This window comes from Trichoderma breve, chromosome 3 (genome assembly GCF_028502605.1).
Source record: "Trichoderma breve strain T069 chromosome 3, whole genome shotgun sequence".
NCBI classification, from domain to species: domain Eukaryota; kingdom Fungi; phylum Ascomycota; class Sordariomycetes; order Hypocreales; family Hypocreaceae; genus Trichoderma; species Trichoderma breve.
The window spans coordinates 2458385-2474638 of NC_079234.1; the positions used below are offsets into that span (position 1 = coordinate 2458385).

General features: G+C 53.8%; 4 protein-coding genes across 4 annotated transcripts; 2 read left to right on the forward strand and 2 right to left on the reverse strand.

Annotated features, from left to right (window-relative positions):
* Positions 1–467: 467 nt before the first annotated feature.
* On the forward strand, positions 468–3284 carry T069G_05171 (uncharacterized protein; the record flags this gene model as incomplete). The annotated part of the gene is made up of 4 exons (XM_056172381.1): positions 468–705; positions 790–1367; positions 1413–2165; positions 2319–3284. 4 exons carry the CDS (start codon positions 468–470, stop codon positions 3282–3284), a joined length of 2535 nt encoding a protein of 844 aa, XP_056029239.1.
* A 1453-nt stretch (positions 3285–4737) lies between these two features.
* Positions 4738–6452, reverse strand: T069G_05172 (f-box domain-containing protein; the record flags this gene model as incomplete). The annotated part of the gene is made up of 2 exons (XM_056172382.1): positions 4738–5989; positions 6091–6452. 2 exons carry the CDS (start codon positions 6450–6452, stop codon positions 4738–4740), a joined length of 1614 nt encoding a protein of 537 aa, XP_056029240.1.
* A 6672-nt stretch (positions 6453–13124) lies between these two features.
* Positions 13125–14532, forward strand: T069G_05173 (uncharacterized protein; the record flags this gene model as incomplete). Its single annotated transcript, XM_056172383.1, has 2 exons — positions 13125–14151; positions 14261–14532. 2 exons carry the CDS (start codon positions 13125–13127, stop codon positions 14530–14532), a joined length of 1299 nt encoding a protein of 432 aa, XP_056029241.1.
* Positions 14533–15142: 610 nt separating this feature from the next.
* T069G_05174 (modifier of rudimentary (Mod(r)) protein domain-containing protein) lies at positions 15143–16000 on the reverse strand (the record flags this gene model as incomplete). The annotated part of the gene is made up of 2 exons (XM_056172384.1): positions 15143–15647; positions 15711–16000. 2 exons carry the CDS (start codon positions 15998–16000, stop codon positions 15143–15145), a joined length of 795 nt encoding a protein of 264 aa, XP_056029242.1.
* Positions 16001–16254: the final 254 nt, after the last annotated feature.

Here is a 16254-nt window from a genome sequence, read left to right on the forward strand (position 1 = left end):
TACATACAGCAATATTCATCTATGCAGCATCTTCCCCTCCCGTACATGCATATGGAATCACAGCGCTACGGACGGCGCTAGTCCCATCTCAGCAGCAGGTTCAGTCGGAATATGAAGAGAAACATTGCGCCGTGCACCGCCAACTTTCTTTGTCAGGCCATGGACATGACAACCGCCTGCAACGCGCGACATCACGGCCTGTGACGGCGATACAAAGGACTGCTGACCGCCCCTCGCTGCCGGACCATGTGAGTGCCTCGAGACGCCAATTCCGGGGCCTGTTTGTTCGCTCTCCGTCCTCTTCAATCCCTCGCCTGTCCTCCAAGCATCGCCATCGCCCGGTCCCGGCATCGTCAAAACATCTAGCTTCTGAGACAAGCCTCTCTCCGCCAGCCCTCCCGAAGCTCCAATTCGCCTAGCCCGCGCGCTGGGCATGAGGCGGTCTGCAGGCGCATTATCATAGCGCCATGGCCGCAGCTCCTGGTTCGTTTCCCCGTCTCGTATCTGTGCCTCCATCTCTTGTTGTCTTTCCGCAAACCATCCCGGCCCGTGTCGCCTCTGACCTGCTCTCGGCAGCTTCTGCGACGCTCGCCATCTGCGAATCTCCTCCGCCCGGGGACTCGCCCGCAAAGGCTGAAATCGCGCTGGAGTCGTCCGCAACTCCCGGCCCCAGGTCCTCGACCCCGATCCGCACCTCTAGTCATGGTATGTAGGCGCAATTCAACGCTCCGCCAGGCCCTCGGATCTGGTGCCGTTTGGCCGGATGGATTTGCTCATTGCAGTGCCCAGATGTGACCGATGCCCCGGAGGGAGCCTCCATTCACACCACGGATGGCCGCGTCAAGAACCCTGTGCCCAGCAAGCTCAAGGGCAAGGCCGACAACAAGAACGGCAACTTTGGCGTCATGCACATCGACATAAATAGCGCACAAGCTGCCCTGCGGAATGCTGCTGCAAAGCGTACGAGCGAGGAGACGGAGGCGGCTGCGAGACTGGCCAACATGCGCGGCTACCAATCCATCAAACGTAGCAAGCTGGCGTGGATTCCGCCCACCGAACCCGATCCGCGCTCTTCCGCCCCGGCCTATGGGGCTTCGCAAAATGGCTTTCTAAATCCCTCCTACCCTCTACCTGCCCGCAGTCTAGGGCCTTTACCGCATGAGGCCAAGGCCGAACAGGCTCGGCTTCTCACCTTGTTACGCAGCTTAAATCCCGTTGTCGTGGTGGATCAGCTGTGCAAAGCCTTGGCATACTTTGGGGGGATTCCAGGCGCTCCTTCATCACACGATGCAGCTTTTCCAGAAAGCGGACACAACAATGGCCAGGGGTCCATTTTCGTCGGCTGGGTCGCCGAGATATTCCCTCCGGTCGAAGGAAATCCTTCAGCTATAGCACCACATCCGTCTCTGCAGAGCGATATAGTCTCTGCTGCCGCTGCCGCTGTAGCTGCTACCACCTCAGACGTCCCCTCGTCAGCTCAGCCTCCAACTCTATCTCATTCGGCTACCGCTCCCGCCGCTCCACCATCCTCCACGGATGCTGCAGCAGAACCTTCACAGCCCTCAGGAACGCAAGATGCAGCTAGCACCCCTATGAAAAGACCACGAGGGCGGCCAAAGGGGAGCAAAAGCTCCAAACCTCGAATAGACAAAGGCATCAAAAAGTCAGATATGGCACACCATTCCTCCAGCCAGGTTGACCCGCTTGGTTCGCAAAATATGCTCCATCTATCCCAAACCGAGCCAGGATCCGGCGAGCAATCTAGAAATGGACTTGCCAATCCCTCGTATCATGCCGATATGTCAACGCATCTTGACCCTGATTCCAGTATTATGAGCACTCCGGGGACGGGCAAGAAAAGAGGTCGACCTAAGGGATCTAAGAACCGACCAAAGAATACTCCCGAAGCCGGCCAAGCGGCTGCGGACGCCTCCCAGGGTCTGCTACCGACATCGACAACCTCTAATCCTGTTGCGCCCTCTCCTTTGGCACATAAGACGACGGGGAGTCTGAATAACATTTCCTCCTTTGCGAATACGATGGCGCCCAGAGCAGAACAGCAACAGCACCCCTCGCCCACGATGCAGGAGAATGCAGTAGCGCAGCACGCCGGACACATGGCTGTGCGAACCCCCCAGACGAGCCAAACAAGCGCCATCCCGGGAGTGAGTAGTTGGGCTGGATCAGGAATGCAGTCTTTGGATCAATTCCGCTCCATCAACAATCACTCGCATCACAAGAAGAGAAAAGTGGGCGATCCAGTACAGGTTGCCAGGGATTCATTATCGGCAATTGCAGGCCCCGATGTCTCCTCGCAGATTCGACACGACAATGAGGCATCGTTGCAGATGGCTGCGTCTGATCCAAATACTATGAAACGTCGGCGGGTATCTAGAGAGTCGCTTCAGAACCCCATGTTCAGCAATATCGATTCTCAATCTGGCCGTGTCGGTATGACTACGTCGCCAATACTAAATAATGCCTACAACAGCATCTCTCAAGTCATGGCTACCAATAATTTTGATAACCAGCTAGCGAGCGCCGCAGTTAGGAAAGCCTCAAGCCAGCAGCATCTACAGCAGCAACATCACCCGCAGCGATCACCAACACAGCCTCAGAGTCAAAACCAGAACCAGCCGCTTCAGAACCAGCAACAGCCGCAGCAGTTTACGTCTCAGAGACCTCAGCAGCAGAACACGGGGATGCGCCCTCCACCACAACTTCAGCAAGGTGGACACATGCCGCCAGGAGCCGCGAGACCCAGAGGGCCCGGCCAAATGTACGGAAATAGCCCGACGAACATGGCCTCACAAGGCTTTTATCCTCAGACAAGACAGCTACCAGGCCAGCTGGGGCACGTAGCCGGTGGCGGCAGCTTTGCTAGAGGCACGGGCAGCGGCCAAGCATCACAGTTTGGATCTTCCAACATGGCGAGGCAAACCTCGGACGAAGCTCGCGCCGCCAGTTTGTCTCAACAAGCGTCTTTGGCCATCTCGCGGAGTCAGTCGGGACAGCAACAAGCCGCTACGGCTCGTCACCCGTCTTCTGGCTTCACCAACGGCCAGCAAGTTCCCGCAACTTCAGCATCAGCTCCTACGACGTCTAGCCTGAGCCAGTTCCAAACCTTTGCAGAGCACAGCTATCTCGACATGGACTATGGCCTCAACGAGCGTGACGTCCAAGATGCCGCCGCTGCTTTTGGCGACTCCACGCAGCTTGAAGCTGCGCTAGCCGAACCGAATATGAGAGAGAGGCTGTACCAGGCCATGGCTAACCGCCAATAGGAAGGTGATTTGTCTTTCTATCCAGCCTGAGAACGGCTATTTACTTAGCCGTCTGCGCATTTGTCATTATAATGAGAGAGAGAGTAAAAGAGGAGTAACGCAATGTAGAGGGAACCAGTGGGTTTCGGTTTCCTCTCTGAATTTTTTCCCCTATCCAGCAGCAAAAAAGAAAATCGCATTTCGTTTTATGTCTAGGCGTGTAGGAGAACTGGGACGGGTTTTCAAAGGAGTTAAAAGGCAAACTGGTTTTCTCTTTTTTTTTTTTTTTTCACATTTCCTTCATCGGAGTTTCGCTTTCCTTTTGCGAAATAGGGCAGATGACACTTATGATGAGACAGTGGATGGATGGTGCTACGATTTGTGCCTTTTCAATGTGAGATGTGTGTACGTTTGGGAAACGATGGGTGCATTCACAGGTGTGAATGGGGTTAATATAAAGTCAGTTGGCGCTTTTTTTTTCTGCTGATCTTTTTTCTTTTACCTATTCTTTTTTTACTTGTTATGAGTCAAAGCAGGGACAGCGAAGCATGTTGAGTAAAAAAGCTATAGACTATCTATCTATCCCCGTAGGAATACGGGCAGCAAAGAAAACGGAGAATACATACATATGTGAAAAAGTCTACAATATATATATATGTGAAGAGTCTACAATATGTGTGTGAGAGGTTTACTTACAATTCAACTGTCTTTGTAAATCGTACAAATCAAGTCAAACATTTCACATGGAGGGCTCCATTGCATGATTTATTTCAAAATATGTCTTTTCTTCAATTTTTTTGCAATCAGCGCTGGCCGTACCAGTTGCGCCGAGAGGGTTACAAAATGAGAGTACGCAAAAAATATAGAGAAGAAGAAAAAAAAGAGAAAACCGCTGCTAAGAGACAAAAGTTGGGTAGAAAAACACACAAAAAGGGCTTTAACAGACAGGCAAGCAAGCAAGGCAGATAAGATCCATGATACAGACTGCTTAAGTTTCTATGCATGCTGCGACTGAAAGCTGTGCCAATATGCAGGATATTTCCCAGCAAAGACCATTCATTTGATCAAGGCCAAATCTCACACACAAAAAAGAGGATCAAACCAATACAGGAAAAATCAAGAGAGAGAAAAAGGAAATCTTTAGAGGGAAAGAATATGGATAGATAAGAAGAGCAAGAAAAAAAACAGAAAACCACAAAAGCCCAAGATATTCCACAGCCGGAATTTCCACGTCGCGTGGATTCCTTCCCAAACCCCCTCCCCCTTCCAAAATAAAAAACGCCTGTAAATGCTTCTTTTTGCGTCAACGAGGACACAACAAAACTCAAGGAAATAATGGTATAAGCAGATGTGTTGCTTAGTTCAAAAGAAAGATGGCATGCTCTGATCGAAAGCAAGCGTATATAAAGACAAGAAAGGTCGATGGAGCCGTATATGTATTGGCGAGTATAATGAAATAAGAGTAAGAGAAGCTTTAATCCGCATCGTCGCCAAGGGCTGCAGCCGGTGGCCTCACTGAGTCGGAGATGTGGCGGCCGTAGCACCACTCATCTTCTTCGTCCAGGCCATCCTCTTGAATTAGATCCAGCATAACCTGCTGGTTCCGTTTGATGTCCTGCGGCCGCTGTACAATCTTGCGATCCATAATCATGGCTTCGGCTGTTGTGAGCCAGATGCCCTGTAGTGATGGGAGGTCCCCTAGTAGAGTCTTTGCCTGGTCGCGATCGAGAGGTGCCATGGGCGCATCGGCAGAGAGACTGGTGTCGAAGACGCTATACGGCATGAAGCCGCCGTTGTGGGTAGAGTCTACTGATCCCCAGGGACTCCTCCGGCCACCTTCGCTGAATGATGTTCGGTGCGCAGGCCGATCACTGCTTGTTGACTTCTTCCGTCCAAAGGCCTTCAGTCCTAACCTGCTCTTGGCAGAGGCTTCGCCAGCGGGCTCCTTGGTGAGAGAACCGAACCAAACATCGACAGCATTCCGTCGGTTGTTGTAGCCCTTTGTTTCCCACAGCCTCTCCACCTGACGGAGACCACCAAGGCACAAGATGGCCACATGGACTTCGTCGGGTGGTCTCTCCCTCAGGTAACCACGCAATGATCGTTCCACTCGACCAACATATGTCGGCGGTCTCAAGCGGCGGCAAAAGGAAGAGATGATGAGGGGGAAGACCTCATGAACCCTGAGTAGCGTCCGGTTGTCGTACATGTTCATGATTTGCTCTTCGATCGGGTTCACCGTGTATGGCTCCTTTAACAATCCGTTTCCGTGCTCAGCGATGTATTGCAGGTGTAGTTTCCTGTATGTCTCGAAAAAGTGGAAAACGGTGAAAAGCAAGGGTATTAGTCGTCGGCGCATACGCTCGTGCTGTGGTGCGAATGCTAGCTTCTGGGCCTCCGTCTGTCTTAAGAATATGTCTTTTGTAATCCACTCGCACATCAAGTATGATAGCTTGGCCGCGACATGAAGGCGATGCCACAGACTACAGAGATAATGGAAGTTGATGTCGGCGGAGTTCTCGGGTACGGGATATAGACGAAGAGCATATGCGGGTATTTGGTTATACAGATGATGTCGGACGATGGGTGTTTCGTTTGCGGTGATGAGTGCGTGCCATGATTTCGAGGCTAATCGGAGGTTAAGAATATCTGTCAAGGGGAGGGATGAGATGATTTGGAGCTGTAATTCGCTCGGTAATGCGATGAATAGTTGATCAAAAGGTATGCTAAAAGAAGACAAAAAAAATAACTCTAGTTAGTAATCAAGACTTTTGCAAAATACCCGCCGACATTGAGAGAATAAAATTTTGGGTTGAAAATGACGAACCTTTTTCGCGTCGACTCAGTAGAGGCTCTTGAAGGTAGAGTCGCCGTGTGTTCCGCATCGCTTTTGGAATGCTTCGTGCCTAGCTTTTGTCGAAAACTAAGGAAGCGGCCTTTTTCACGTTTCAAGTCGGCGGGCTTGAGGGCGTCGACATCCGTGGGCTTCGATGACTCTCGCAGCGGCAAGATGAATCTCGACACGGTCGCCGTCGTCGTAGTCGTGGTACTGGATTCCGCATGATCCGCCTGCTGCTGGCGGCTGGCGTGGAGTTGGCTGAGCTTCTCAAAGTAGCGCTCGGAAGCGAACTCTGTGAGGTGAGGCGGATCCATGGCGGCGACGCGGCGCTGAGGCTGGGACTCAGCCATGATGGGCGATGGAGGCGAGGTGAACGAGTGACGAGATACAAGATTCTATGGGTGACGAGCGGCCGCGGCCAGCTCGGGGAGTTGAAGGCGTCTCTATTGTTGGACGCAGGGAGAGAGCAGTCGTCTTAACATGGCGGGGATTTGTATGGCGAAGCCGCCCAGTAGGGAGAGAGAAGAGGGGGAGAGCGAAGGGGAGCGAAGGATTGCGGCGAATGGAAAGGCGACGACGACGTTGGTTGGCCGTCAAGGGCAGCTTCGTCTCGTCTCGTCTCGGTTCGTCCTTGTGTCGTCTCGAGTCGTCTCTGAGCTGCGTCTAAGCCCTGCCGTGTAAACGATGAATGAGTACAAGTGCGAGTATGCGCAGCGACGGATTTGGCGCGGCGATGTAAGGCGGAAGCGGGAAGAAAAAAATCACAGCCCAGGAGCTACTCGTACGCGATGGAAAAAGCAGGGCAAGGCTCTGGGCAGAGGATGAGAAAAATGAGGGTGGGAGTGTAGAGAGGAATTGCGATAGGGAAGAGAACCTGGCAAGGCATGTGTGGGAAGGACAGTGGAACACGTACAGTGGAACAGGGCCCGCTAGCAGCCCGCTAGGTGGGAGTCGGGGATCGCCCGGGGCATTTGGGAGCACTGTTTGGGGGGACGAAGCACCAGAAGCACAGCGGAGAAAGGGCGAAGGAAAAAGGTCCACGGAGCCTCTTGCACCCTTTGCAAAATCGCAATGGAAGGGCGAGGGAATGCCGTCGTGCTGATTCGCCCAGGCGGCCGTTTGGCCGGCGTAATAGTGGAGCTGCTGAGGAAAAGGTGCTGGAGCCAGCGACCCGAGCAACGTTGGGGGCTTTGGCACACAGTGCGCGCACGGCCCCGGGTGCGCTGCGGAGCTCCCCAAACAAGGCCTGCTTTGAAGGCTGCAGGGCCGTGGCCAGGCTTGCCAGGGTGCCCCGTACAGTATGCCGTCTGCCTTGGGGCAATGTCCGGGGCATCTGGGGCTGGCAGCTTTGGGGAGGGGGGGAGCCGCTGTCTTTGGTACGTACTCCGCCAACCCGCTCCCCCAAACGACGCCTCTCAGGCTGTCGCTCTTAGCAAATCGGCCCTCTGTGGGCCAGGGCAGTCGGGCCGCACAGTAGCGCCGCGAGCGTATCCGCACGATGGCGAACCCCCATTGTGGACAAGGCAAGGGGAAAGTCGTTCCGTGGGAAAGCTTCGGCTAGGGGTCGCGGTACCAAGGCTGCGGCTGGCCACAAAGTATCAGTTGGTCGTGCGCCATTGGGCCGGGCTAGCACGACCCTTACCCCGAGGTACTTTCTTAGTGACCTCTTGGTACTCGCACTTGCGTTCGTCGCGTGCGCTGCTGAGATTTCGAAAATGGCATTTAGCCGAACGCGGCCAAATCGCGCTGGGTACGGGACAGTGCGCAGGACCGTGCGCCGCTCTGTCAGCCCAATCCCTCGGTGTCGCAACGTGCTCGGAAGCGAAAAAAGAAAAGCCCCAAGAGGGGAAAACGAAAAATAGTCGTTGCGCTTCTCGACGACGCTTCCAATCTTCTTTTCCCTTACCGAACCGCCAGCCTCGCTAGTCCAACAAGAGTCGTAGCGCTGGGCTGGCTGGCCATATGTACGAGGTACTTACATACAGCACAAGTTCCCTCGTCCTTGCGTTGTCCACATTGATTGATTGCGTGCGTTTGCGTGTCCCACCTTTGGATCATTTCGGGCCACTATCGCGATCCACAGCCGCACAGCATCCCCGAGGTAGTCGCGGCTCCATTTATCAAACAAAGCACACTCCATAGAGATAAGAGCTTCGGGGCTTCAAATCTGTTGCTCTACCGTACATACAGACACAGGCACAGGCACAGGCACAGGCAGCGGTGGCGAGGCGGGCGTTTTCTTGGTCGTTGTCGCATCAACAAGCAGGTTTTGGTTTGCATAGCTGTGCTATGTTCCTCGTATTGCTGCGCGACCGTGCGTCGTGGGGAGGACGGCAGAGGAGAGGAGAGGAGACAACAAAACAACGCACACCACTGCTCTGCTGCTACGACGAATAGGGCTCGATGCCCCCCGGATGTTACGAGTGTCATTTTCTAGCTCCATGCGTGTGAGAATCAATCACGTTGTCTGCCTGATTCGCACATGGCGCCGTTCAAGACCTTACATACGCATACTCGTACATACATACACCCGTACATACGGCAAGTGTTACTCGGCTCCAACAACCAACTCGATTCTATCGCCGACGACCATTTTCCGAAGGCGGGATTCGAGCGAAATTGGACGGAAAGGCCACGCGGACTTAAGGTGGTCTGCTGTATCGTACACACAATGGTCTGCTATCTATCCATATCATCTCCTGTCATTGTCGTCCGCTGTTTGGGTTAGTTGGTCCGAAGATAACATACGAGCACAGAGCAAACAACTGTTTGGCATGACCATGACCATGACCATGACCATGCTGATGGCAGTCGACACACGGCGCGCCCGTTACTTTTGAGGCCACGGCTACCTGGACGGAAAATGCTCGATGCCCTGCTTTCACCACTCTTCCGCGCGCCCAATATTACCTACCTGTATGCCGTGCGGTACACCAACCCGACATGCATGGATTACTCTTGTCCATGCATCACGAAGCCAAAGTTGCGCGCTACCCATGATGCTAGCCGTGGCGTTGCCGCCGTCCGTCCCGGCCGAATTCTCCCTTGTTAGCGATGGAGATCAAAGACACGGAAACATATGCGTCAATGCTCCGTACACTACGGATAGGGCTGGGCGTGTGAGCAAAACTGGGCTTGAAATAAGAAAACCAGCACAGTGGTCTTTGTCAGGGCAGTGTGGGAAAAACAAAAGACGAGACAAGAGGGAGGAGGCCACCGCGGCCCTACTCCGGCCGTTCTGGTGTCTCATGGAATTGTCGATCCAAACACGAGAGGACGAGACTGCAGCAGCAGAGAGGTGAGTGGCCCAAGCCATGCCCTACCCCGACAAGCAGCTCCCCACACCCAACCAGGCCTCAATGTCATTGGGAAGACGTTGCACAGCAAGGTGATGGCAGTGAGTGGTGCTACGTCGCATTTCCGTGCATTTGCCTCTGTTGCGTTAGAGGGCATGCCAGCATCACGGAGTTGGCGCCGGTGAATTTGCTTCATGGCGGCTCGGTAGATGGGGCTGATCATTGAAATCACGGAGGCATCAAACAACTACCGAGCCTGGTCTGTTGTTCCCCAGTAAGAGCAGCAACCTGCCCAAATCCGTCAATGTGAATGCCCAAAGTAGGAAGCAAGGAGGTTCCCCCAAGTGGACATGATGTGCAGTCGGCAAGATATGAATCGCGTAGAGGCAAAGAGAAAAGCCCAATCATCTAGTGTGGTGCCTATGACGCTTGGCGCTGCTTCGGCCGTCGCTTTCGCCGACAGTACAAACGTCGATAACGAAGACAACACTTACACACTCTCATCTCCTCTCTTCTTTCTCTGGCACTGTTTGTTCTTTTTTGTTTCCGTCTTTTTTCCTGGTCATAATACTACCGTACCGGCATTAGCCCCTTACTAGCTAGTACGAGCAACTCAACTCGTTGTGAAATGCCCTTTGCATCGCCCGCAGCAGCACCGTGGCCGTTTCGGATTCCTGACTGTGGCCCCGGCATCGCCCAGCGATCTTATCAAACCCCCGTATTTTCTTTTGTCTTCCCTGCATTTTGAAGCCCACGATCCGTCAAATCGGAGCAGCTCCCAGGTCCCATCACGTGATGCTCCAACATGCCTTTCCCTATCTTTGTTGCTGCTGCTACCAATTGGATCGCGGTGACGTCGCCCCCAAAGATGCGTGATGGCTGCCCCCGAGATTGTCTGTCCTATCAAAGCCGCCCCCATAAATTGCATACCTGCGTCGGGGAGCTCGGAATGGCGCCACGGCAACAGGCCGGAAGCACTGGCAACTCGACGAAAACTATCCCCTGGTGGCAGTGCGAGCAACAATAACCTTGGCGCTGGAGCGGTAAGGAAAAAGAGAGAGAGAAAGAATCGAGAGTAATCAAGGAATCATGCTGCGTCGGGATTACCTCATCATCGAACAAAATGCTACCCAAGACGGGACCCTTGCTCGAGATCCTGCTTGCACTGTGCTGTCTGTGCCCTTTGTGTGGTTTTGAGGAGAAATTACTTTGCAGCGAGCCATCCTGTGGCCAAAAGCACGGAGCCACGGCTTACCAGGATGGCACAGTAGCACCGATCCGGGGGTGAACCAATCTCACGCAACATTAAAAAACAAAAAGGCAAAAGCACCAGCGTCCGTCAGAGTCGCAGCCAAGGACGTAAGAAGAAAAAAGAAAAAAAGACCCTCGAAACGCATGTGAAAGGTGAAGCCGTACTAGGCATGGGCCCTGCAGCACGTCGCAGATTCAAATCTCGCCTCGTTCGAAGGACCGATACGGTCAGCCTTTCCAACTTCCGCATTGGAGGTGCTCTTTTGCTCTCTTCTCTTTCTTCCCCCATGCAGGGCTCCAATGGGCTGGTGGTTTCTCGGAAGATTTCACGTTCTTTTTTGTCCTTTGCACCAGGGATTGTCCAGCACTGGAACGTACGAGTCCACTCGGATGCTGCCGTGGGGCCTCGATTTTTTTCCCTTTCCTGCTGCTGTGTCTCCTGATGAAACCTTGTTGAAAAGAAGCTGTGCCACCCCGCTGTGAACGTCGCTTGAGTCTATTGGCAACCTACAGAGTAACATCCATGGGTCTCGACTGAACTGTAATGCTCCCTCCGAGCAGGCAGACAATCAATCAATCAATCAATAGCAAACACCTGTCGGAAATATTATCCGAGCGTGCATGAAAAGCGTTGCCCTATCAGAAACCCAAAGACTCAGCCTCCGCTTTTTCTCATTGTCTCGGGCGGACTATTTGCGCGTCCTTGGTCGTAGCCTCGGGAGCCCACCTTTGATACGGAGAGCATTGATTGACACTGGGTCGGTCCACGTTAATCTACGGGGCACGTGGATAGCGGCCGAGCTTGATGAGTGGGAAGCATTACAATCTCATGTCAAAGAGGTAGTACTAATTTTCTAATTCTCCGCGCTGGCTACGAAGTACTACCGAGGTAGCATTCGCGTTCATCATGACATCTTGCAATGGGGAGAGCTTCATCGTCGACAGACAAGTGGCTTCATTCTTTGCTATGATGCTGCTCATTCTTTAATCGTCATTTGACTTTTGAGGAGAAACGGAGCACAACCGCCTTTATCCGAACAATTAGCCGGTCAAGCCCGGAGCTGAGCATATTTGATGGCACATTTCCCATATTGCTCGCACATGGCCGCCGGGTTCGTGCAGAAACTGCCCGCACCAATACGGAGCACCTTGCTCACAAAAGCGCAGGATGGCGAGATCGGGAATCGCGGCTTCATTCCGGTGGCTTTTACATAAAGAGCTTCTAGAGCCAGCTCGCGTATGATTAGAGTACGGTAACAGTAGCAAATGGACATGAAGCGCCCTCTCAGCTGATGCGGTAGCCGATAGGCACTCTCGGCGGTTTTCGGTGGCGATGTGGGGATTGGGGGGAATTGGGGGGATCACGGCGAAAATGCATCAATTGGTGTAACAATGCCCGTGCTGTAACAAACATTGCGCTTGGCTCACAACCAACTGAACAAGACAACCTGGAAATTGCCTCTCTGCCCGCTGACTCAGCAAGCATGCTGCAGCGTGGGCTGGAAAGGAACTGGCTTGGTTCTCATTGTCATGCACGGTGCTGCTATTTATATCATTTTGGTTGGAGCTGCAGAAATGGAGCCGCACCAGTGACTGATAAGCTGCTTAAAATAGGTGACATTTGCTCATCACAAGCTGGAGAAAAGCGAATAAGTACCTCGCATAGCTCTGTGCAGATACCGTAGATACAGAGAATCAGATGCTGTAGATGCGCAATGAAGCTGTCTGGACACACTAATGGAGAGAGATGGGGGGACACAGAGTCATGGACAATCTAATAGCTTTGTTCCATCCCATCTCCACAGAGTCTAAGTTGACCTCACCTCTATCAATGAGCAGGTATTTCGGACTAGACCTCGGTCTTTTGGAGGGGCTCGTGTCGTCTCAACCTAGCCCCTAGATTGCGATACATATACTCACTTGTACATGCTCGTACAAGCATCGCCAAGAGGCAAGATAGAGCGACGCGAGCAACAGTGAATATTCCCGTGGCCAGCCGCAAAGGAGAAAAAATAGCAGGAAAAAATGAAGTAATCCCGTGGAGAGAGAAAGAGAAGCTGCTTCACGCGGTTACTCGCAAGTAGTGGCACCTGCCGAAGCTCCGCACGGCCTAAACCCCGACCCCCTCTTCCAATCAAGTCAGCAGAAAGGCACAAACTCGAATCTCCTCCATCCACACAATCGCTGTCCTTGTTAAATCTCTCTGCCACAAGCCCGCACCCCGTGAGATTTCTTCGCTTCCCTAGAGAAAAAAAGAGCAGCGATCATGTACTGGCTACTACGACCCTAACGGACAGACGACGACCACAAAAAAAAAGTGAACAAAAAAAGATCCTCCGACTCATTGCCCCGAGTGTCACCGAGCCCCCGGGCGAGCGGACATTGCCGCTACACATCACTTGGGACCTCTGACCCAACGAGCCCTCTGCCGTACGGGGTTTCTCTTTCTGTTGCCCTTTATCAGCATTCCTCGCCATGGACCCATCTTCGGGGGCTTCTCGGCCGCCTGCTGCTGATGCTGAGCACGAGCATGAACTCAGGCAGCATGACGCCGAGCCTGACCTTGGCCCTGAGCGTGACCAGCAGGAGGAGCAAGAGGAGCAAGAGGAGCAGCAGCATGAACCTGAGCAGCAGGCCCATCAACAGCAACAGCATCAGCCTCATCCTGACAGGCTAGTTGCCGTCTCGCCCGCCGCCGTCGATAGCGCTGTTGTCGCCAGGGACGATGCCGAGGACAAGCTTCTCACAGCCCCTGACGCAAGCTCGGACACAGCTCCTGTCGCAACCCATTTGGCTCGGTTCGAGTTTAGCGATCGCGGCACCAAGATCTTGATGGTCGAGTGGTATCCTGGCGCCGCCGCAGCCCCCACCCCGTCCGGTCAAGATACGACGAATGCTAGCGTCGACGTCGTCTCCAGTGATAAGGCCGGGTCTCAATCTCATGATATTCATGCCGACGATGCATTAGCCGCGCCAGCCCAGCACGTCCCCGTACCCTCCAGCCCTGTCGTCGACGCTGCCGTCTGGGAGGTCTCATGGGCCGGCAAGTCTACCTTCCTGCCGGCCAGAGATACCGACGAGGACGATGCCAGGCGTCGGGTGTACTTTATGCTGCCTTCTGACGTACCGGTGCCCGCCACGGTGACGATTGCGCGTCCCGGACGGCCCAGCCTGATCCTCAAGCCCCTACCGGCCATCTTCCCCGAGCACTTCCAGGCGGAATCTGGCCCGCGGGGCGTCTTGCACACGATATGGGCCAAGAAGCGCCTGAGGGAGCTGGAGCTCGAGATGGAGGCCGAGATGAGGACAAACGCTGAGAGTGTGGGCCTCGAGATGGCTCTGGCAGAGAAGCAGTGGATCGTGGACAACTTTTTGCGTGCTCCTCCGTCTCCCACTCCTACTACCATGACCCCCCGCTCTCCCGTCACTGGACGCCTTGGTGACAAGCTTAAGGGCTTGCGCCTGGCCACTTCGCCGGCAGATTTGGTGCCGAGCCCAGCAGGTAAGCTCCTCCTTCTACCCCCTCCCCAGAGAAAGCATCTCATACATATGCATATCTCATGCGGTTTGTACTCGTGATCTCGGACTAATACAAAGTTCTCCCGAAACAGCAAACACCTTTACCAGCCCCGAGAGCCAGTCCCACATGCTGTCCCCTCTAGGAGGTGACATTGCCGTGTCATCCTTCGCGGCCATTTCACGCAGCCGCCCAACCGGCCCGATGTCCCTTGATGCTGCCCTTCAAGGCAACGCAGCTCCTCCGCAGCAGCAGCCCGATGGCCACGATGCCGAGGAGGACCTGTTTGCCCTGCCCATGAGCCCTCGGAGCCCAGACATGATCAAGAGCCCCTTTAGTGCCTTGGGAGGTGGCCTGGGCCTATGACCTGTTTGAGACACACAGCGCTTTTTATTTTTCTTGACAAGGATGAAAGAGACTTTTTTGAAGAAGAAGAATTCCAGATTCCCAGCATTGCATAGCCTGTTGTCAACATTTGTAACATTGATACGATACCCTTGAACGCAATCGTTTTTATCAGGGCCACATTAGAGAGACAGAGAGTCCTTGATGATAGACTTTGTTTTTTACATTTCTCTGTCTGAGCACAAAAAAACATCATGTATTATCCACTGCATAGATAGTCGCGTCCAGTACTTCACTGCTTCCAAGTGAAGCTAAAATGAAGCTTGATATAAGTTAAGATATTTGCAGAATGGCTTTCACACTTGTTGTTTGCTTATACAGAGTCCACTGTACTATTGTGTAAAAGAAAGGTCCCAAATATTCCCCCGTATGTATGAGACATGATGGATCTAACTAGAAAGTAGAAGCTCTCCTATGGAGATTCTATATCATACAAGTCATCCGTCTAGTTACGAATTATAATGTTCCGTCAACGATGAGAGACTAGATCCCCAAAGAAGGGATGCCACATAAAACCGCTATCTCCACCCCAAAAAAAACGCCAGATTTCGCTTCCCCAAAAAGCACAATTTCACCTCCAACCACCCACGCGGCCCTCATCCCAACGCTCCTTTCGCTCCTGTCTCAAATAAAACTGCGTCTTGGCCTCCCTATACCTTCGTATCCACTCCGCCGCCTCCCTCTCAGACGTCTCCCCGCCATCAACGCCGTCGCTATCCAGAAAACTCTCCTCCATGGCCTGGCAGACGAGGCCTTGCTCCTGGACGCTCTGGCCGAGCAGCTGGTAGAGCGCGGCGGGGCTGAAGCGGGCGAGGGCGTGGTCCATGTCGACTTGCTTCTGGCGCCACTGGCGCTCGAGGGCGTGCATGGAGAGAAGCTGGGCCTGGGCGGCGGAGCGCTGGTTGGCGAGGCGGGACTCTTGGTCGGCGAGGCGGGATGCGAGGTCTGTGTTTGCGGAGAGGGAAGAGGCGAGGGCTTGGTGGGAGGCGAGGAGGGAGGGGTGGATGGAGGCGGGGGAGTTGGTGAGGGCGTTGAGGAGGGCTGGGCTTGTGAGGATGTCGGCGATGTCTTGCTTTCTATTTTGAAGTTGTACGCGGTTAGTAAGATTGGGTTTTTTCTCTGAGGGTGATGAAGCTCACGACTTGTCTTGGAGCACTTGTGGCAGCCACTGGTCGCCCGGATCAGGAATCTCGGCTGCTGCTCTCGCGAGGGCGGGTAGAGGAGGCGGTGTTGCTCCGGCTGCGGAAGAAGAAGAGATGCCTGGGATCACGGCGGCGCGGTACTGCTGCCCCGCTTCGGAGAGGGAGGACGGCGGAGGCGGAGGTGCGCCGGAGGCTGGCGTGCCGATGCGGCTGGGTTCTTGGCTGCTTGGTTTGGGGGGGAGGATGGGAGGTGTTGGGGCGTGAGAGTCGGGTGGGAAGCTGGACATGATTGGAGTGCGGAGGTTGGGTTGTGGAAGGTGGTGAGAGTAAAGAAAGTGAGAGAGAGTGAGAGAGTATGAGGTTGAGGTTGAGGTTGGAGGTTGAAGCTATGACGGAGCTTCGTGGTGGGCTGGAGTCAGTGCGTAGTAGTTCCATGAAGTGGGCTGGCCTCGTGGCTGGTGGGACTGTGGCGGCACTAATACGAACTAACTCTATTACATCTTATGGATGGCTTTCTATATCTAAGTGAAAAGGTTCTTGT